The sequence below is a fragment of the Gadus macrocephalus genome, chromosome 10, assembly GCF_031168955.1.
Source record: "Gadus macrocephalus chromosome 10, ASM3116895v1".
NCBI classification, from domain to species: domain Eukaryota; kingdom Metazoa; phylum Chordata; class Actinopteri; order Gadiformes; family Gadidae; genus Gadus; species Gadus macrocephalus.
The window spans coordinates 17780624-17803209 of NC_082391.1; the positions used below are offsets into that span (position 1 = coordinate 17780624).

At 44.9% G+C, this 22586-nt stretch overlaps 1 protein-coding gene across 6 annotated transcripts in view; it reads right to left on the reverse strand.

Moving 5' to 3' along the window:
* The window catches only part of fgf13a (fibroblast growth factor 13a), a 97343-nt gene that overhangs the window by 21239 nt on the left and 53518 nt on the right, over positions 1 to 22586 (reverse strand). For 4 of the 6 annotated variants that reach the window (XM_060063011.1, XM_060063012.1, XM_060063014.1 and 1 more), the window contains 2 exons: positions 12164 to 12274; positions 8092 to 8195 (listed from right to left, as the gene is read on the reverse strand). In XM_060063011.1, coding sequence (XP_059918994.1) covers positions 8092 to 8195; positions 12164 to 12274 — 215 coding nt within the window. Of the gene's footprint in view, positions 1 to 8091; positions 8196 to 12163; positions 12275 to 17060; positions 17946 to 19482; positions 19820 to 22586 lie in introns of those variants that run through there. The other 2 variants (XM_060063015.1, XM_060063013.1) reach the window with 2 other exon arrangements.

Sequence of the window (22586 nt, forward strand, 5' to 3'; positions counted from 1 at the left end):
CCTCAATCCATGCCCATAGGGAGCACTGTGGCTCGGTTCTCAGTTAACTCTATGCTCTCCGCTTCGTCTTTCACTTTGTCTGAGCGCATGCGAAAGGGCTTAAATAGCCGCTTGCATGGCCTAGATGCTCTTTGCAAACAGGGTCTTAAAAACATAATCATCCTATTACAGTAATTACAGTAAGTAGGCTACACATTTAGAGAGCTAATAACAGAGTTCATACTTTAGATGCATATCATTGGCCCATTCATAATAATACATAAATAATAATGATGAACAATTGATATGTACATAAAACCTTCCATCTGGGTTGTCTGTATTCTCTCTCTCACACCCAAGCACAAAAACACATACAGTATACACACACACACACACAACAACTTCTCACTTCACAATTAAGATCTATGACGATTTCATTCATTCACAGGACACAGACTTTCACACGTGTATCAGACATACACAACACACAGAATATACGGTAGGGTCTTCGGGAAAAAAAACCCTCACTAATCCCAATGTGTGTTCTAATAAACAGAATTAATTTGGGCGGTTGATGGTGTCCCAATATCGCTCATTAGATTGGAGTTTTCCTATTTTAGTAGAGATTACCTTGGGTGCTGTTGCTGTTTACAAAACCATGGCTGGCACACAGGGCTAATGCAGAAGGCTTGTAGGTCGGATCCATTAGACTCCAATTAAAACCGCTCAACCCAAACACAAATCTGTACTCTGCATTGGTTCGGATTAAAGACACGATTTTATCCTGTGAGTGGTCATTAACTGTAATTATGATGATGACATTAACAATAACAATGCTGGCCAACCATTAGGCTAACATAGAGATTATCTCAGATACAAAGTAAGAGCAGGACAGCTGAGCTGCTGTCATGTTTTACACGATACCAACTGAATCAAATGCATTAGGTACATTTTATAATGTGCAATAATGGGACTATAATGTATTAATAAAATGCATTATCATGTACTGTCTAATGTATTTCGCTGTACAGTATACTACATCTTAATTTGAATGCATATCTCCATTCAATGTAATGTTTTTAAATGTTCAATTTATCAAGATGGACCTTCAATGTATTTTTGACATGGTGGTTTTATGCATGTTAATATCAGTGTTTGTGGTCAAGAACTGTAACGTTTGAATGAGGTTTCCTCCCGAAGTGCCCTGCTTGTCGTATCCATTCCTCTCAGACACACAAACAGAAGATGGGATCGATACCTCTTTAATGGAAAAGGAAAAACAAACAATAATTCACCAATATCGTGTGTTCCCTCTCCACAATAGGACATAATAAAAATCCATAATAATCCTGAACACACATATTGCTCACATTGTCCCTGTTTTATTTTCAATATGTCTTCCTTTCCCTTCCTGCTTTCACTATCTTCCTCCCCAAGTTCCCCTTAGTCTCTCTCCCCCTCTCCCCCTCTGCCCCTCTCCTTCCATCAGTTACCAGGGCTAATAACTAAAAGCTGTTCACCTCTGGAGCCGGGAGTTTCTCTCCACCTCTAATGAAGATCCTGCCGGACCACCCTTTTACCCTGGAGAGAACCAAAGGGGGCTTATAATGAATTACGCACAGCTCGACACAAAGGCAGACACCTCTAAGGAGCCAAGAAGCGATGGGAGTGTGTCCATCGCCTGGAGACAGTACAGGCCGGAGACAGTCGTCTGCTGTGAGAATCTGAGTCTAAAGGAGAGAGATGCCAACCGACTGGAGGGGAGCCGCTTTCCAATGAAGTGGGAAAGCGACAATCACTATGAGATTCCCTTGACTGCCCTCCAACAGCATGTACTTCATTTGAAAGGGGTTGTTCAGCCGAAGTGGCCGCACAGTGAAAGAAAAGACCAATGTCATGACGACGATGGCAAAAATGAGCAAGAATAATTAAATACAAAGTCATGACCAGCAGAAAGCTATCTGCATTCAAACAAAGCCTGTCCGGTCATTTGGCTTAGCCTGTGGGACTCTGGTCGAGTGGTTTAGCTAAATGGACTTTAAAGGATGTACTTACACCAAATGGGCTTTTACTTTGAAAATGCCGTCATGACAATCCTTTTGTCCAAATGGTGCACAGCTGGTCGCGTTCTGTTGCATAATAGTCAGGCACGCAGGCGATCACACAAAAATATTGTGTGAGTACAATTAGTCCTAAGCTAAGGCCATTGTGTTTAATACAACATCAGTGTAAATATTGCTTGATAAGCCATGGGGCAATACACAAATGTGCATTCCCAAACACTGTACTTTACACCTTTAATGTACAGACAGCGATTTATTGTTTCTCTTTCTTTTGACAAATATACTTATTGTAAGTCCATTTGGATAAAAGCGTCTGCTCAATGGAAATGGAATTGAAACGCAAACATGTAGACACACACTTGCATGGGCAAACCCCCCAGCGGCCCCCCCCCTCCCGCACTCTCCACCTGCTGTCTCGCTGTGGGGGGATCGTCTGCTGCAGTCACGAAGCAGGGGATGCTCTGACGCACTTCCTCAGGATACGGTGGGGGGGGGTGCAGGGGGGGTATCCCGCAGAACCCCCCCACCACACACCCTAACCACCTACCCCCGCTCATCCTCCCAGTCCCACCTCCCCCATGATGGGGCTTTCCCCGGAATGAGTCAGAGCATGCACGGCTAGGACGGACGGGCTGAGAGACAGAGAGACAGGTCGGCACTTCAATGATATCTTGCAAACCACTACCAGGGATAACATAGCTAAAGCCCGAAGGCATGGATGTATTCTGAGAAGGGCTGTCAAGGTCCGGTCGGTCGGTAGATGGGTGGGTCGATATGCACTTGATATTCAAAAAGCGCTTCTTAATCCAATATTTCCAGGGCTGGGAGGGACATATGCCCACCGATGTGTTTTATTTTTGACTGATAGGCTGTATTGCGTTAGAAATAACATGAATTATGAATAGAAATAATGTTGTAGGCTCCGTAGTTTCTGTTTTAATAATCCTATGGTTCGATAGAATGTATGACTTATAAGACAGGAGGTCCAAACACCCTGTTTTTCACACCTTTAAACTTGCCCAACTTGACGAGAATACTAGTCGTACTTACTGAACATTTACTCCGCTCCAAACAAAATGATACCAAAGAAGTGTGAAAAACGTTTGAAATCTAAAGTAGGTACAATTATGTAGGCAGATCATCTAAAATCGTAAGGCATAAGTTATATTATAATTGAATGTTGTCTGCGATTCTTTGTCAACCTTCGTGTTCAACGCTTGATGAGCTTTGAGTGGGAACATATCAGAATTGGCACCTGATCACGAAATCGCAGCGCCATTCATTGGGATCTTGAGACCCTGGGTCCATTATACTAAACACAGAACAAAAACTACTATCTAATCTCCCGAGGTGCGTTCTCTATATGCTTTATATATATATATACATATATATATATATATATATATATATGCATACGCTCCGTGGCTCGTCTGGTGTGCGACCCGCTTTATATAGAAGCTGACCTCAGACTATTTCCAGACAGATCTTATATGATATTTAGTTTAGCAGGTAGAGTACAATGCACTGTGGCTGATAATAATAATCTAGAGATAAGGTGCTGATTATTGTTATTGTTGATACGATTCGTCTACCAGGATTTTCATCGGTTTACTACAGCCCTGATAACAAGAACACCAACACTTTCAACTCGCATTCCTTTTATTTCATTCAGCCATTGCAACAGCAACCGCTGTGCACTCTTTATTGAATCCAACGCAATATCAATAATAATAATAGTGGAGAAAATGAAGAAAGAGTTTCTTTACTTTTTGTTCTTGCTTTGAATTTGGTCAAAGGCTATGAAACAACCAGAGACATTCCAACCAATATCTTATTTAGAGACATAAAAAATGGCAGCCCTTCAGAGCAAAGCGTTTAGAGTCTTCTCTTGGAGAGGATACAAAGCTTTTACACGCGGCTGCCTGTATATAGTGTGTGCACTTTGTATATGACCATGGGGGAGAGAAAGCACGGCAGAGTAAACGAGAGTGCACGAGAGTGCACGAGAGAGAGAGAGAGAGAGAGAAAGCACGAGAGCAATAGAGAGTGAGAGAGAGGGAAAGATCGAGACAAAATGGGAGAGAAAAAGAGGGAGAGAGAGCATGATTGAGGAAGAAAGAATAAAAGGTAATCCCAGCTCACGTTATTAAATCCAATAACCACAAGTTGGGGAAAGCGTTTTACCGGCAGATGCGAGAGCCAAGGTTACGTTTCCACAATTTTTACAACGTAATTACTGCAAATGTACAGCAGTATTACAGTAATGTGATTATATTACCTCATGCACAGGCATGCACACAGTCATACACGCTGGCTCACACCACACACACACACACACACACACACACACACACACACACACACACACACACACACACACACACACACACACACACACACACACACACACGCACAAAATATAAAACCAATGCTATAGCTACATAAATCAATTACTTTTATACGTATAGGACAGTCTTTTCAACGTTTCCCTGAGCAAATCCGTCAGAGAAGCTGCGGTCACAGCGCACGCCCGTGATCCGGGCAAATCCCACAACCTGATGTCCCGATGCCCCAGTCTTTTTAATTAAACGTCATCGGCTCAGAGAACACTGTAGGCCAGATACAAACCCTGAGGGAGGCGCCTCTCAATACTCCCTTGGTTTGGGTCATAGAACAGAGGAGTGAAAGCCTTCGCAAACTCAAAAGGCATACTAGTGCACTAAGGCAACCGCATGGGTGCCCATCTCCAACCCAGCATTGATTCTTGTGTGTGTGTGTGTGTGTGTGTGTGTGTGTGTGTGTGTGTGTGTGTGTGTGTGTGTGTGTGTGTGTGTGTGTGTGTGTGTGTGTGTGTGTGTGTGTCTGCATGTGTGCGCAGGTGTACGTGTGTGCATGTGTGTGTGTGTGTGTGTGCATGTGTGTGTGTGTTTGGTGTGTGTATGTTTGTGTGTGTGTGTGTGTATGCGTGTGTGTATGCGTGTGTGTGTGTGTGTGTGTCTGTTTGTGTTCGCTGCAAAGCCTAAAATAAACACATAGGATAGTGCTTAAACAGACCCAAATGCAACCGCACACATTTAATAAGTTCAACAGAGGGGGGACACTAAAGTACTGGCAGGTGTTTACCAAAGGCATTAGGCAGACTGAATGGTTGAGAAGGCATGGCTCTCAGCCCAATACCTACCTCCCATTGAGGAAAACCATCTCATTACACATAGCAGCGAAGTGGCTTTCTCTGACTGATGTCCCGTTGACTGCGATGTGAGCTGCGATGTGAGCTTGTCTGCCATCAGAATTATTATATATTATTATAGGTGTTCATTTTAGAATTATTAAACTAGAAATGCACAAAATTAATAATAAAGTAGTTATAAATAAGAAATAACAAAGAAGTCTAACTGAGAAGATATATAATCCCTTCAATGGTAGATGCGCGCACACACACCCAAAGACACACTTCTTTACCTCCCTTAGTGTCCCTCATGATGTTCCAACGTCCCCTTAAAGCCCTTTCCTAGATTCACAGCGCCCTCATTAGAGTCAACCTTTAATTATGAGTGATCGTCAAATGAACGCCCCTCTCAGCTCCGTTCTCAGTGATGGCTTATTTTTTTATAGTTTATCATGTACAGCTGCATCTAAACAACATTTAAGTGGACTGCGGTTTCATCCTGGGGAATTTGACCAAAGGTGAACACCGCGTTCAGACATAAAGCTTACACCAAGGAAATGAAATCATATAATGAATGAGGCAAAGTAAAAGATAAACCCTCCTGTTTGTATTGCATATCAGTATAGGGGTCTGATTCGGGGCATTGTACAGGACATAGTTATGCACGTTTCCTATCAGCTAGTATGATAGCTTTTACTGATTATGTAATGCTTGTTTTTCTTTAATTTATGGTGAGGGTTTTCCTCATTGTGCATATGACGACTTAGAATAAGCAGGTTTCGTAAATCTGCCTTGTTATTATGGGACAGACTGCGAAGCCACTTTTAAGACTATAAGCAAGATAAAGATCCAGCCGATTAACACATCCATTGAATCGAGAAATTAATTTGATTAGCCTCATGTATAAAAGTACAACAGCTCCATCTACTTTTAATGGTAGCCATTCAAGCTTAAACCAGCATTGTTGGAGGAAATAACGATGAAGCAGTCAAAACACTGCATTGTTAAAAGTAATACGCTTAAATTCAAGTCGTAATTACATTCACTCTTGTGTCATCGCATTTATAGGAAAAAGTTTAGGATTTTATAAAGCTCATCGTGTGTCTTCAGCCTACCAAGAATACAACAACGGATACTGCTCGCTATAGACAGCTCGCTACAAATGTGTCATACGAATTTAGAAAAAGAAACTGCTGCATATCGTTAATTAGTGGCTTCCATGATCAGATCCTTAAAGCCAGTGGACAACTATGTGTGTGTGTGTGTGTGTGTGTGTGTGTGTGTGCTAGCGTGTGTGCTTTGGCGTGTGTGCATGCATGCGCTTGTACATGCGTGCTTGTGTTTGTGCGTATGCGTGAGTAGGTGTGTGTGGCTGCGGGAGCGCCTGCGTGTTTGTGTGTTCGTGTGCGGAAGGGGAGAGTCGATGTGGGTGAAGTGTGAGCTTGTAAGATTGAATCTACTTTTTATTTACAATATCTCCAGCGATTCCCTCAGGCGTGCTTTGCAACTGCCTTGAAAGTATTCCCCAACCTTCGCTAGCACTCATTAACACTATGCTTTCTGCAGATGGAGGATAGCAGTTGGCAGTCTTGGTTTCTTTAATCCGGTCTCGGGTTAATTTCAGGGCATTAATTAGGCTTATGTTATAAATATGGATATGGATTATATATGCATGGTATATGTAAATGAATATGCTTAAAACACTACTACTACTACTACTACTACTGCTGTTACAATAGCAACTTCTACTAATAGTAATATGATTCAGCATCATCCTCATCAATATAATCATAATGATAAAATAAATAATATTTTGATAGAGATACTTAATTAGGGTTAATTCAACACAAGGAATGTTTGAATGAATGATTGAAGTGGTACCGCCCTGTGTATCACATCAGCCTGCTAGATAGGGGACGGAATCAGACAGAGAGCAAAATATGATATCTTGCAATGACCCCTGGTTGTGAATTTGGTATCATCTGTCAAGTGTGTGTTGACAGATAAAAGAGCAACAACAGCCACTCTGTAATGTCAGGAAGTTTTGAAGTCAGCCGGCTGAATAATTCATATATTTTCACTCGTAATCAAAGTTACAGAGGGAGCACCGATCTACAAAAAACATATTGTTATCGATTCATGTAGGTAGTGAAAATCGACGGATGACAGAAACACTCACTCTCATCTCTCTTTTTCAGAGTATGGTGAACAACACTACGACACTGGAGCAGCAGTTGATTATCCAGCATTGTAACTGGTCTCTCTCTCTTTCTCTCTCTCTTTCTCTCTCGCTCTCATACTCTCTCTCTCTCTCTCTCTCTCTCTCTCTCTCTCTCTCTCTCTCTCTCTCTCTCTCTCTCTCTCTCTCTCTCTCTCTCTCCCTCTGTCTCTCTCTCTCTCTCTCTCTCTCTCTCTCTCTCTCTCTCTCTCTCTCTCTCTCTCTCTCTCGCTCCCATACTCGGGCGCAGAAAGCAAAAGTATTCCACGGCATAATTCAGCCCACATAGTGTAGCCACTGGCGCCCAGGCCTTACGTCGCCATAGCAACTCAGATGTCTGCCAAACAACCATTGCTTTGGCAGTTATCTGTCGCATTGGAAGGTCAGCCACAGATAGACAGAGGGCGGGGCTGTGGTGGCTCAGGCCACCCCGCCCACAGATGACACACACACACACACACACGTGCGAACACACGCTCATACACACCTTGGCATACTCAACACTCAACACGTTTCCCCACACACTAGGAAGAAGAGACTTACTGATGTGTATAGGAAGCCCTCGCGGTTCACGTCAGGTACAGACACGTGTACACACAAAACACACACACGTGCACGCTCACACACACGGGCAAACACACCGGGAAGTAGAAGAGACTTACTGATGTGTATAGGAAGCCTTCACTGTTCATGGCCAGGTAGAGTTTGGTCTGGACGCCCTGAATGGCCACCACTCGTAGCCCCACGGGGATAAGGTTGAAAATGGCTGTGGAAAAAAGGAACACAAGGGGAAGAAACAGTCAAGAATAATCCAATGCCGGTACTTGGTGTGCCAAGTACCGGCAGCACTTAATGACCCACTTACAGATGAATCCTCAAAGGCCACCGAGTTCAGATTCCGTGACGTTAACTACATAAAAGTGTGATAATAAAGTGTTGCATCTATGGCTGTGGCGTTATTTCAGTGCTACCAACGTTCAGCGTAGGTCAACATCCGAGTGATTTGACCGAGAACGGATGAGGACCTCCGACTGGTAAATTCTCCACTCGATTCTGCACCTAGCGGTTCGCAGCTGAGCTTGTGGACGCAATGCATTAATCCTGCGCCGGGGTCTCCCTGTTGAATGCCATGATTCACTTTCTATTAGTCATCCGATTCGCCGTGCACAAAATAATTGCCGTTGAGGTCACTAAAGCCATGCGCACTATTTTTTGTAGTTAGTCTATTTTTAATTGCGTGCTTATTCTCAGCCTCACCGGCAAGTCGCTATGGATGGAAGCCTCTGCAAGATGGCTTAATGTAAATGCATGAAAACCCACACATAGACATTGATGATCCTCCTTTATATGGCCAATAGCCGAGTAAGGAGTGACTCACCCTTTGGCGCCATAGAGCTCCATTCACATTCGCTGTGAGTCACAGCTTGTCGAACGACTGTGGTAATTCGGTTAACCAATGAATCCCAGCCCCCCCCCCCCCCACCCCACCTTCTCCCCTCGGTCAAGTGCACTACAGACGACGTTTGATGGCCTCTCTCCCCTGCTCTAAGGGGCTCAAATTGTGCCTGTCTCGCTCTTTAGTCAGGCTTTTGTTTTTAGCAACAGCGAAAGGGATGCATATTTAATTTGGCGCGCTAGAGTTAACAGCCACAGCTAGCATATTTTGCACTCAGCAGCAGCGCATGTAACTCCTCCATGCCCAACCACATATCTCTCTCTCTCTGGTTCACTCTCTCCCCGTCTCTCTCTGTTACGTTGTCACTTCAGTGGTACTGCTGTCGAAGAAGATTCCCATTGTATGGCTTCTTCTTATCTTCGCTATTTCTCCCTCTATTCTTTCCTCCTAATACCCCATGAGGATGGTGCCTGACGACTACAGGAAGCAGTACAACGTGAGCTCGTCTCTCCTGAGGGGCCACAGGGCAAAGAGTCCCTCGGAGAGAGGAAGATGAGCTCACATTATTCCCCAACGCTCGCAGCGTCACTGGGCTCTTTTCAAGATAGGACCGGCTATTTACCTGACTTTGGGACAGGGGAAAAAGTTCCACTATATAAGCGCCCTAAGGGCTTATATATAGTCATTGCTGCCCCCTCCACTTCATTTCAGAGGGATTACCGGTTGGGTGCAGACAGGGATTTCTGAAGGGGGGAAACTCATTACTTCTTGTTTCCAAGAAACACCTGAGCTCTCTGAAGAGCTGCTACCCGCCATCCAACCCCTCCACCTCTATGTACAGGCGTGCGTCTGAGTAGATCCGCTCCCAGCAACACCACCACCACAAGACACTAGCTAACCGGAAGAGCGCAGCGCTGCCATCACCATGGAGACAAGCGCACCCTGCACCTAACAACGCTATTTTTGGAGACTGCAAAAGAGCCTCGTTCTGTCTCCTCTTCTTTCGACAGACCTCTTTAATTTCATCTTCTTTCATGAGAAAGAAGCTAAAAATGAACCCGAGAAGACGTACTGCCGTACGGATCTCTACATTTCAGCAGAGGCCTACCAGGGACTGGCTTGCCTGCTTACTAAAGTATGTCATGAGGTCCTATCTGTGTGTTTGTTTTTGTCTGTGTCTGTGTGTGCGTGTGCGTGTGCGTGTGTGTGAATCATGTGGTACTTTTTTTTTTTTTTGGCATGAAAGGATGAGTGTTTATGTAGCATGTATTCAGTACATGCCATATATTGCCTTGATTTCATCCGTCTTTATCTAGATTGTCCCATATCATCAGAACCGATAAATTCCTACATGCCACATTGTAAGTCATCAGTCTGAAGGGTTTTCTTTGCCATCCAAACCAAGGCTCTCCCGCCTGTGGCATCCGTGTTGAATGAAGTCATCAAAAGTGACGAGGACTCTGTGGACTACACATCTACGGCACACTCAGCCATCCCAGAAGAGGGGTACCACGTCTCGAGAGAGAGAGAGAGAGAGAGAGAGAGAGAGAGAGAGAGAGAGAGCTACCTTGGGGGGCTTGTTTCAAGTTGTCCATGAGTCTTGCAAAACAACGATAGACACTGGGATGAACTGCCTGTAAACCAGAGTCGTGCAACGTTGGACGGGGTGATAATAGATTCTCCTTCAGCACCATCAGAGGTGTGGCTGGGGAGATGCTGCGGACACGCCCACACAATCCTAATAATAGCGCAGATAAGAGGAACGAATGATGAATGACTTTCAACAAACCTTCCTAATATCTGGGGACGTTTATTCATACTCAAATGTTGGAACACGAACATCAAGGCACTTTTACATCGAATAGGAATCTAGTATATTTACAGCGGCTTTAAAGATGCAATCTTAAACTTAAAGTCCTTCCATTTCCTCACACGAGTGAATCATTCCATCCCACCCTTCACGATGGTCCAAATCCGCGGTTGATCACTGTAACGTGATCGCTGCGTTTCCCCTGCGCATGGCTACTATAGGATATGCGGTTTCGGGGCCGGGCCGCAGATCATGTGTCGACGGGGGCGGGATCGTGTTTCCAGAAGTAGCTGTCCACACGTGCGGGGGCTGTGTGGTGGGGCCAGGTCTTGAGAAGCAGACACGTTGGGTGCCCTGCTGTAAACACACTAGACCGGCTTTGGCGCAAACAGCAACCTGGAAAAGGCGGATTAAGGTTGTAACTGCATTTAATATGCATCCACATCCTGGCCCGAGAGTCTTTTTCCGTTTGGGATGCATCCGTTGTGTGAGGGCCGTGGGCTCCGCCTCCTGCATTGATGTCCACTTTTAATCCGTCCATTGGAAAACAAAGACGGGGGATGTAGCGATTAGATGGGATGTAGCGATGTAATGAAATTATAGAGGGGGAGGCGGGGCGGGGGTCAAGTTTCAATGAGCAGATAAAAACAAAGTCCCTCTTACTATAGAGGGATTTTAGGGGATCAAAGAAGCTGCTCAACAATGGCGTTCAGGCTGCTATAGATTTCCTCTGCATGTGAGTGAGCTAAGGCGCTAAGGCGAACCCTAGGGACGCTCTGAAGAGAACCCTGAAGAGAACCCCACGGACGCACTTGAGAACCCCACGGACGCACTGGAGAACCGTACGGACACACTAGAGAAAACTCTACAGACGCACTGAACCTACAGACGTTCTGAAGAGAACCCTGACGAGAACCCTACTGACGCTCAGAAGAGAACCCTGAAGACAACCCTACTGACGCTCTGAAGAGAACCCTACGATTCAAGAGAACCCTGAAGAGAACCCTACGAATTAAAGGGTCCCTACGGATGCACCAATCACAATTGAGATCTGAGGATTTAACAAAATAACAGACATTTCTGTTCTCTGGCTAATGGTTAGAAAACACACTACTATCTGCAACAAGCTACGGGATAACAGCTTCTTCTACACAAACATTGTGTTCACTGGATGTTTAAGACCTGTGTATCTATTTGTGTAGTTTATTTCTTTCTTGGGAGGGTTACATACTGCAGATGTCCTGATATATAACTCAAACATATTGCTTCGTTTATTCGCAGTCGGGAGTCAAATTATCAGGAATAAATTCAGACGAAGTGAATCTGCATTCATTATCTCGAAACAAAACACAATCTATTTGTGTTACGCAGTTCGTTTAGAGTCAGTGGACCGACTGACCATCTATAAATAGCTATTTGGTTTGTTTAACAAATGATGGGGTCCATGTCTGGACGCCACCACCGGTGACGGCAGCCTCCGCGTGAGGCACAACGGAGATGGAGAGAGGGAGTGCGGAGAAAGACTCACTGTAGCCATTGTCTTCCTCTTTTGTCCCATCGATGGTTCCATCCGCCTGTAGCTGTAAGTGGAAGCCCTGGCGACTGTAGAGCTTCGTCACGATGCCCTTCAGTTGGGGTTCTGCAAAGCGGGGACACACACACACACACACACACACACACACACACACACACACACACACACACACACACACACACACACACAGGAAAAACAGAGCAAAACAGGTGGTCAGTGATACATCTCTGGAGTCACGACGGTTAAGACATGAGCCACGTCTTAACGGGGACCAGAGCCCTTTCAGGTCATCGTTTGTTTCAGTGAATAAGCTTTATTTGCATGTCAACCCTGATCACATCAACAGCTTCTAAACATGTTCCTGGAAAATAAATACATTTAAACTCATTTGTACACGTAATGCTACAGAATAGGGATGTAACGGTAAGAAAATGTAACCTCAGGTTTATTGTCACCAAAATTATCCCGGTTTTCGGTACTATTGCGGTATTTTAAATACCCAAAACATGGTATTTAAACCAGGATTGGTGACAAGGCTGTGCCTTGTCACCAATCCTGTTTGTGATATACATGGACAGGATATCGAGGCGTACTCGTGGTGGGGAGGGGTTGCAGTTCGGTGGTCTGAGGATCTCGTCACTGCTTTTTGCAGATGATGTGGTCCTCATTGGATCATCGGCCTGTGACCTTCAGCACTCACTGGATCGGCTGGCGGCCGAGTGTGAATCGGCTGGGATGAGGATCAGCACCGCTAAATCTGAGGCCATGACTCTTAGCAGGAAACCGGTGGATTGCTTACTCCGGGTAGGAAATGAGTCCTTAGCCCAAGTGAAGGAGTTCAAGTACCTCGGGGTCTTGTTCGCGAGTGAGGGTACTATGGAGCGTGAGATTGGCCGGAGAATCGGAGCAGCGGGGGCGGTATTGCGTTCGCTTTACCGCACCGTTGTAACGAAAAGAGAGCTGAGCCGCAAGGCAAAGCTCTCGATCTACCGGTCGATCTTCGTTCCTATCCTCACCTATGGTCATGAGGGCTGGGTGATGACCGAAAGGACGAGATCGCGGGTACAAGCGGCCGAGATGAGTTTTCTCAGAAGGGTGGCTGGCGTCTCCCTTAGGGATAGGGTGAGAAGCTCAGCCATCCGTGAGGAACTCGGATTAGAGCCGCTGCTCCTTTACTTAGAAAGGAGTCAGCTGAGGTGGTTCGGGCATCTGGTAAGGATGCCCACTGGGCGCCTTCCTTGGGAGGTGTTTCAGGCACGTCCAGTGGGGAGGAGACCTCGGGGAAGACCCAGGACTAGGTGGAGAGATTATATCTCAACACTGGCCTGGGAACGCCTCGGGATCCCCCCGTCAGAGCTGGTCAATGTGGCCCGGGAAAGGGAAGTCTGGGGCCCCCTGCTTGAGCTGCTCCCCCCGCGACCCGACCCCGGATAAGCGGATGACGATGAGGATGAGGATGCCCATACTTCAGACTTAGTCCTCTTAGAAGGTAGGGATGGGCAACGATCGTCGAATAGTCGAAGTCACGTTGAATATCGAATAATGATTGTGACAATCATTATCTATTACACGGCTCTTCTCATTGCTGTAGAATGCATGGGCCTTCACAACTTCTGGTGGTGAATAATTTTTTGATAATTCACCATTGCAAGCATATTCTAATGGCCGCTGTCAAGGAAAGTTGATTTTTTTTTTTTTATCGTATCACTCCGCAAGTAGTCGTGTAACTTATCAACCCCAGCGTCCTCGGTTGCTAAGCGACGACAACGTCTTTGGCGGACTATTTCTCTGCTGATCAACGCTACGAATGCTGGTAACAAATAAATTGTAAAAAGACACACCGTGTGAAGTTATTTTTTTGACGTGTCTAGTTCACCGTCATGCAGGCTGTGTTTAAATAAATAAATAGCGATCTGTTTTCGGCGCATGTAGGCCTATCTGCCTAAGCCCACGTTGAAATAATTTTGATGTTGAATGTTTATGGCGCAGTTGGTGAAATTACAGTAACAGAATGATTTCATAAAAATCATAAAAGCCTCTCCCTGTGTCATTGTGTGTGCGTGTATCCGAGGTGCGTGTGTGCGTGCGAGCGTGCGTGGGGGGTTCTTGATTGACCGATTCTTGAATATTATTCGAATACTTCTCAGCAAATATTGAATATAATTTTTGCCAGAAATGCACATCCTATTAGAAGGCTGATGGATGTCTTGAGCGCTGTCGTCTCCTCCTTCCACCATGATTTCAACTTCAAGAAACTTAAAAACATTATGTTGCAGACTACACAGTGACTTCAGGAGAAACTTCAGGAGAATTGGATGAAGTGCTTGGAAGGATTTAAGCACACAGATTCCACACCGCGGGCACGGTGATCCACCGAGATAATAATTTTAATAATTTTCACTTTTATTATAAGTGAAAAGGGTAATTGTTATTGACAACATTTTTATAGGGGTTTACTGTTACACCGTTACATCGTTACATCCCTACTACAGAATAAATGCTGCTACTTTTAATTAGGAGGCAGCGGCAGCAGTTCAAAAAACACACATATTAGAGGAGAGAATGTGCTTTCATTCGTCAAGGAATCAACGCAACTCTGTGGGTGTTGCAAGGACAAACGCTGGCACGAAATGATCATTAAACAACAACCGTATAGGAAAAAGTAATAAGCGTCTAATGAAACAAACAAACAGTTGAGGCTGCGTCAGCTTGTCGCAGAAGGAAAACAGCCCCCAAGACGTCTGGAACACACTCGCTGCTGGAGCGAGCGCCACTCCCTGGTCACGTGACACGTCACGTGACACGTCACTGTCAGCGATGCCGAGCCGAGGGCTGCTGAATCCACACTCAGGTTACCTCGTGAACGCACGGCTCGCCTCGACGCTCGCTCGCCTGAACACGCATTTTCCTTTAAGGTCTACTCCCCCCCCAGATAGTATACATCCCATGCAGACGCCCGCAAACCTTTCAGAGATGTAACGTTTGCATTTTATTAAAAAGTAATGTAACGCTTTAAAAAAAAACGCACTGTGCTTCCATGGTCACACCGTTTAACGCTGAGACGTGCAAAAACGCTCACTGTGGATTTAAAAAATGGAAGAACAAAGGGAAGGATGGGTGGGGTCTTTTATAATGTGTGAGTGCATGGAGTGTGTGTGTGTGTGGAGACACGCAAGCATGTGCCTATAGTATGCACATGGACTTAGTGCACACACACGCAGAATATTTGATTAGATGGCACCTTCTCACCACCACACTCAACCACTTTTCCTGCTGGAGTGTGAAGTGTGGCATTACACGTTGTGTTATGCAAGACACACACACAGTCGTGCGCGTGCGCACACACACACACACACCCACACACACACAAAGGCACACACACAAAAACACAAATCCACAGGAACATGCACAAACTCACAAAACACACACTATCCCTCTCTCACCACAAACAGACACAAACACATTCACACACACATTCACACACACACACACACACACACACACACACACACACACACACACACACACACACACACACACACACACACACACACACACACACACACACACACACACACGCGCACACACACACACACACACACACACACACACACACACACACATGCACATGGAGACACTCCTATTCCCTGGTGGCTTCCGCCATGGGGTTGGGACAGTAATGGGGGAGTTAGGAGTGTGTGTAGGAGGTAAAGGGGGAGGGAGGAGGGGAGTGTTTAGGAGTCAGAGGGTGGGGGAAGAAAAGGAGGAGGCAGGAGTGAGTGTATGAGCCACAGGGTTGGGGAGGTAAAGGGGGAGAGAGGAGAGTGTGTAGGAGCCATGGTTTGACGTAAAGGGGGAGAGAGGAGTGTGTGTACGAGCCTCAGGGTTGGGGAGGTAAAGGGGGAGTGAGTCATATACTTCAAGTTAATGAAGTATATGATAAATGTATTAATTTTTTTAGCAATTCCCCGCTGCACGGTTACCATGGACTTTGATGTTCTGTTTACACATCACATTATTGATATTAATGAGAAAAACATTATGTCCAGTCTAGCTCCACTGGTTAAGGAACGCATTACAAGTGCTACACTACCCTGTACGAGTATGATTACCACACAGTCCATCCATGCTAAGACTGAATGCACTCACAGTATTTGAAGATAGTAAGATGCTTTGAATAAAAGTGGGTTGTCCAAATAGCCAGGAGCTTCTCTCATCCTGTGCTGTGCAGACCCCAGAGAAAGATGCCTGACTGGTCCTATGGCATTTACCCAGAAAATAAAAGCCACCCTACTCATTTATTCATGATTTATTTTCCGCTTGGAAGTTCAAGTAACTCCTGCTTTCAGGGACGAAGTGGTGGCTTTTGAAATGCCAGAATTTGAAACTGGTAAATCATATTGAAGCTAAAATATATTTTGTGGTATTGTATGGCCAGTGAAACATGCCTCAGGTAAACTTTGGCAGTGTCAACTGATCCACTTTTGTTCCTTGAAAGTTCCTGAGAAATGGGTTAAATGCTTCCATTTGTATGTTTCTTGCAAATCTTCTACAGTGCAATTCAATGAATGATATCACTCGATATCCCAATGCATATAAGCCCAGCCTATGATTTAATATTTTTCTAAAGGCTTGCCATCTGTGTTGTGATATATTATGTCATGGTCATTTGGAGCGAATAACGAGTAATATGCCTCATAACGATTATATTTCCGGTCTATGGGTCTACCTATATAATTTCCCTCTGTAGTATCTTATTTTTAGTATAACACTTAAAAAAAAGGCAAGAATAATCAAACCTCTAGTGGTTTGATTCAATCAAAAAATTAGTTCATAGACTTGGTGAAAACATACACAATATGACATAACGATCGTCTACCGCAGAACAGACCTGGCCTCCGCCGCCTCCTCTTCTTGGAGCCAAAGAGTTTGACGCGGGAAAAGACGCTCAAGCGACTGGGCTTCTCAGAAGCTCCCTTGGCCTTATTCGGACTGCTAACACAGCGGCAGGCATTGGTTTTCTCCCGCTCCCTCGCCTGCCTTTTCTGCCGGATGAGGGAGCTGGCAATTGCTGCAGCCATGGCCAGTTTGGCGGTGGTCTGGACACAAGTTCCAGACTAATGTTCAAATGAAAAGAAAAACTCGCCTGAATGACGAAACTCGTATTCGAGGAAAAACCCAAATGTCCAGTGGTTGAAAAAACAAAATAATAAATAATAAATAATAAACGGAACAGACGAAAGCAGTTAGCTCTACACGTCGGTATGTTGCTTTGAAGTCATGCATGCGCCTTCCATCGATTTCATGTTGGGTTGTTTTTGATCGATTTTCGCAACTAGGGTTGTGGTTCTTCGTAGGGGAAGGAGGGAGAGAGAAGTAGGATAATTCGCAATAAAAAATAAAAGGCACAAATGTTCCACTCTAGTGCTCCACGGAGTTGTCCCTCCGGCTCCCTTATGTTGGTAGCAACATTGCTGAGAAGCAAGTTTTCAGTTGTTATCCTCCGGAAACCTTTTTTTTAACGTGATCCTTTCTTGACGTGAACCCACGAAAAGTCAGACTTGCAGGTTATCGTAAACGTCGCAGTAAAAAGTCCATCCAAACACACCTGTTCGCCAACGTAAATACGCGATGCTTTCAGTCTGCTCTCAAGAAAGAAAGCCCTGCTCTACCCGCTGCTGACAGGCTTTTAAAGGCAGGCGGCAGATCGGACGAGAGAATCACTGCGGAGAATGCCGCTCTTCTTTTTTTCTCCCGCTTTCTTTTTTTTTTTTCTATTGAAGCAAAGCCACGCGCGGTGTGAGGCGCGTCGCTTCAGAGGCGGGAGTCGCGCGCCGGCAGGAGGAAAGCGCAGTTTCAGCTGTACCGCTTCGCACCCAGAACAAGTTGCAGCGCGAGGAGGGAGGTTGGAGGAGGGACGAGTTGTGTTGCAGGGAAGCCGACAGCACGAGAGATTGAAACCTATTTGCTGTGTAGATGCCTGTTATCTGTGCTGGGAACTAATACAAAGTTTGAAACATCCACCGTGAGCCACATCTCAGAATAAAGAATGTGAGGTAGTGAGAGAGGAGAGGGAGAGTGGGAGAGAGGATGGTGTCGGTAAAAAACGGTTAGGTCGATGTGGCCAAAGCTCTTGTTTTGTGAAACCAATATCTCTGTATTAAAAACATCAAAACATGTCTACTTATCAATATTTTTCTGAAGTTGTTATGGGTGGATTCCAAGATTTGTGCTATCTGGGTTCTGTTGCTTTGAACGCACACAAACCTAAACTCAGACCCCCCAACCCTGTCTATGTTTATGACCTGGGTCTTTTTCATTTTCAAATGTTTTATGGTTTGTTTACCTTGGTGTGTGCCTGTTAGCCCACTGCACCTTTACACGGAGACTTTAATTTACTCAAGGTTTTTTAAAGTTAGTAATATTCGTCTGGGGTGTCCATAAAGGAGACCAAGTTTGGTCCTACTTGGTCGTCGTGTCTTTACATATGTTAAACAAATTGCATGACCATACATAGCCTACTATAACATAAATACACAAACATATAAATATACATATGCTACAACTGCCCTGATGGTCCCGCGGAAACGGTTTGGTTTCTACACGCCAGCAGTTACCTTACCTCCACTGAGGTAAGGTGCTGACGAATGGCACGTTGTGGCCGATGTAGAAAGCAGTCCCATCACACCCTTCTCTGGTCCTGCCTCCCGCTGCTCGGGCACAGCGCCCCTCTACTGCCATCTACAGGTCTGGGATGGAACTGCTAGTTCAGAACCATTTTTAATGATTTTTCAAATTACACGCGTTCGACAAATGATTCAAGCCTGGATATTCCCTGAATAAAATTTTCATACGAATGGCTTTGAGTAGGGTTGAAATATCCTAACGCACAATAAAGTAGGTTTACTATTGGGTAATTCCTGTTCTCATAGGTCTACGTAAACAAAAAAGTGCATTTCCTTTCAATTAATTCATGTCATCATCTGAGAAATTGTTCTGAAACAAAAACACTTTAAAAGAAACATTTCAGAACAGCGTCGCCTCCAAGTTAGCGATCGCCTCAGCAGGAATCCTGCTGGAGCGATCGGGAATTCAGCACCATGGAGAGCTCAGAGACAACTCAAAGTCAAGATGAACGAAAAGCTCTGTCCCGCCATGAGTTGCCATGAAGAAATAAACTCTGCATGTAGGCTACAGAGCTACAGTGCCTACAATCAGACGAAAATATTGCGTTTTTTTCTTCTAAATACATAGATTACCTAATCAGTATAAACAATGTAACAATGTGATAGAGCAAATCGACTGCTGCCTACCTGATACGGACTTTCGGAGGGGGAAGCTCATGATCATTCCGAAGCAGAGCCCGATCTGGGTGCGCACAGACTAGTCCCGGGACGTTGAAGTAAGAGCGAATAGTCGTGAGACGCGAGAAAGTTCAAAACATTTGTCAAAAAAAGAGAGAAGAAACGGTCCTGGGCGTAGTGGAGGAAGCTCCGAGGAGGGGCCACACAGGAAGATCATTAAAGGACATTAGCGATGTTCCATTATGACTTCTCAAACGCTCATTAAACATTCATCCAGTGGGCTGTGGATCCTAACCATATGCTATTGGGGAGGACACTGCTGCGTTCAGTGGGCAATACTGGAGAAAAGTGATGGACAAAAGTGGTGGAAATCGCATGGGCGGAGATTGTGCTTTGTGTCTTGTGGGACGGAGAAGACTTGGCGCTCATGTTACAGAAATCATGTAAAATGAGACGATAATGCATCGGGTAAACGGATTATGCAGTCCTTTCTATTTTCCACTGAAAAAATAAATATCGACTTACTGGAAGGACAACGTGCATTCATTCTGGCTTTTAGATAACAAGATTTTTCAGTCTAAACTTGTAGGATTTGTTATTTTACGAACCACACGTTTGCTCGCCTGGCTCTTGAGCAAACAAGCGTCTTTGTTTGTCCACACAGCAGATATTAATTATATTTCCATGTTTGGTCGGTGGTCTGCTAATGATAAACAGAGGAATAGTATACGTGTGCACGGTGTTTATGTAGGCCTAATGAACACCAAATTTTTATAATTACAACAATAAAAGCGCAAATGGTTCGCAAATCTCAGGGTTTGCGGAGGTAATATTGATGAATTGAATGTTTACATGTTTGGCCGCTAGATGGCGGAAATGCACCGTGAAAGGCGGCAGGCAGTCTGAAGCACTGACGCATACAATGCTTACAAACGCATAATTTTTTTTAAGAAGAAATCAACTAATAAATCAATACAAAAGGAACCAACGCATTAATTTATACATCCAGGATATATATTACTAACAAAATAGTGACGATTGATTGTACCGCAGGCCTTGACTCCGAGTAATCCATCCCTCTAACCTCACAGCAGGGCCAGTCTATATGTGCTGTTCTTATCTGGCGTTTGTACGGCCAAGGTCAGAAACATAACACAGAAACAGAAGATTTATTTGTTCGAGTGCTCAATATTCCTGTAAATCGATCGTGCGTGGTATAGTATTACGGATGCGAGCCAGATGATTTAAATTATCCGATATCAACCAGCGCTTTTTTAAACAAGCCTAACTCCATCACACAGATCTAATAGGCTCCAGATCAGACTGCATAATGGGATAAAGTGCTCCGGTCTATAGGTGCTCAGCTGCTCATGTCTGACCTTCAGTAATGTCAACGCTTTTATGAGAGTTCTATGGAATCACAGGATTTAATTGAGGCGACTGGAGAAGGTTTCTTTGTAAAACAAGATCTTTACATAACACTATAAGGATAAGGTACAGATCTGCGGGGTTTTCATAACAGACTTTGATTGTTACGGTGGTGAGTAAAGATAGTTTCCCCTTGTAAGGGCTAATACGAAAAATCCTTAAGCAAAAGGGTTTATAAGGTAAACCCTTATATGAACTTACTTTCAACAGCCTTATCATTTTTTTGTAAATAATGTAAATGATCCAAATCCATAAAAACATGTGGCACAAATCGAACCAGTGGATGATCTGCATCAACGCCAAAGTTCCATGTTCCTGAACTGTGTTCCGTCATGGAGGACAGATGGGTGAACAGCTCTGCAAACAGACTGATCCTACCCACTCATGCAGCCCTGTTCCTCCATACCGTCATAGAAAAGGTGTCCTTGGCTTTGCATACCAGCTATATAAAGCCTTGTGTGTGCAATGCTGAATGTAAACGTGTCACGTGTCACGTGTCACGTGTGCACATAGTGCAAGCAAAACGCCCCTAATGAACAAATGTATCCATGGTAACACAGGTTGCTCAGCCCTCGATCGCCCATCACTCCAGGGCCCCAGACACAGAGATCGAAACCCCTGCTGGGCCTACTGCCGGTTCATCACTATCACCATGGAGAGAGAGGAGAGAGAGGAGAGAGAGGAGAGAGTGGAGAGAGAGAGGAGAGAGATTCACCATTTGCGTCGGAGAGCCCAGAATGTGAGTCTGCTGTGGCCGTATTAACATACACTGCCAAAGTAAACACCATCTATTGCTACCAGGTTAGAAATAATATTAATACTACCGGTGTTCTAATAAAACATAATACTCAACATTATAAACTTTAAAACTCTCCGTCAAACTGTGATTACAGTGCGCATAGCCATCCGTTCTAGTTTCATTACTTCACCAGTTCGGATAATAATCCTGCCGTTGAAAAGAGGAAAGAACCCTGCTGTTGTGGGCGTCTCTGGCCACTAGAGGGCAGCACCTCATGGGGAAAAAGAGGACAACGAGAATATGTGTACTGTCAAGGATGAAAAGCACACTGACCTTTGCTTCATGAGGTATGACCAAACAATTAACAGTGGCCCTTCTTCATAACAGCTTGCGGCAGTGCCGGTAACCCACTGCCATGGCTTTCATGCTTTTTCTAATTTTAAACTAAGTTTTTACCAGGGGAAAGCGATGACTCTCCGACAAACTTGACCTTGCCAATCGGTAATTAATAGAGGGTCGAAACTGGAGATCAAAGACGTGTGAAGACGCCCATTGGCAAATACATGTTCAGTACACTGACGATGGCAACCGTCAAATAAAGAAGAGACATCACAAAAGCAAAAACACATGGAGGCATAACCTCCAAACCCAATCAGGGCAACTAGACCCAAACGGCTAAGAGTAGGGGGCGCTCCACCAATCCACCAGTTGGCCATGTTGCCACTGTGTGCGCACCGTGTCCTTCTCATCATCCTCATCACCTCCCGCGAATGATAAGGCCCCCCCGAGCTGCGCGCGGCGCAAAACGGCACGTGTTGCCATGGCGACGGCACACACGTAGGAGGGCGTGTGTGCGTGCGTCGTGGAGCGAGAGAGAGAGAGAGAGAGAGAGAGAGAGAGAGAGAGAAGGAGAGAGAGAGAGAGAGAGAGAGAGAGAGAGAGAGAG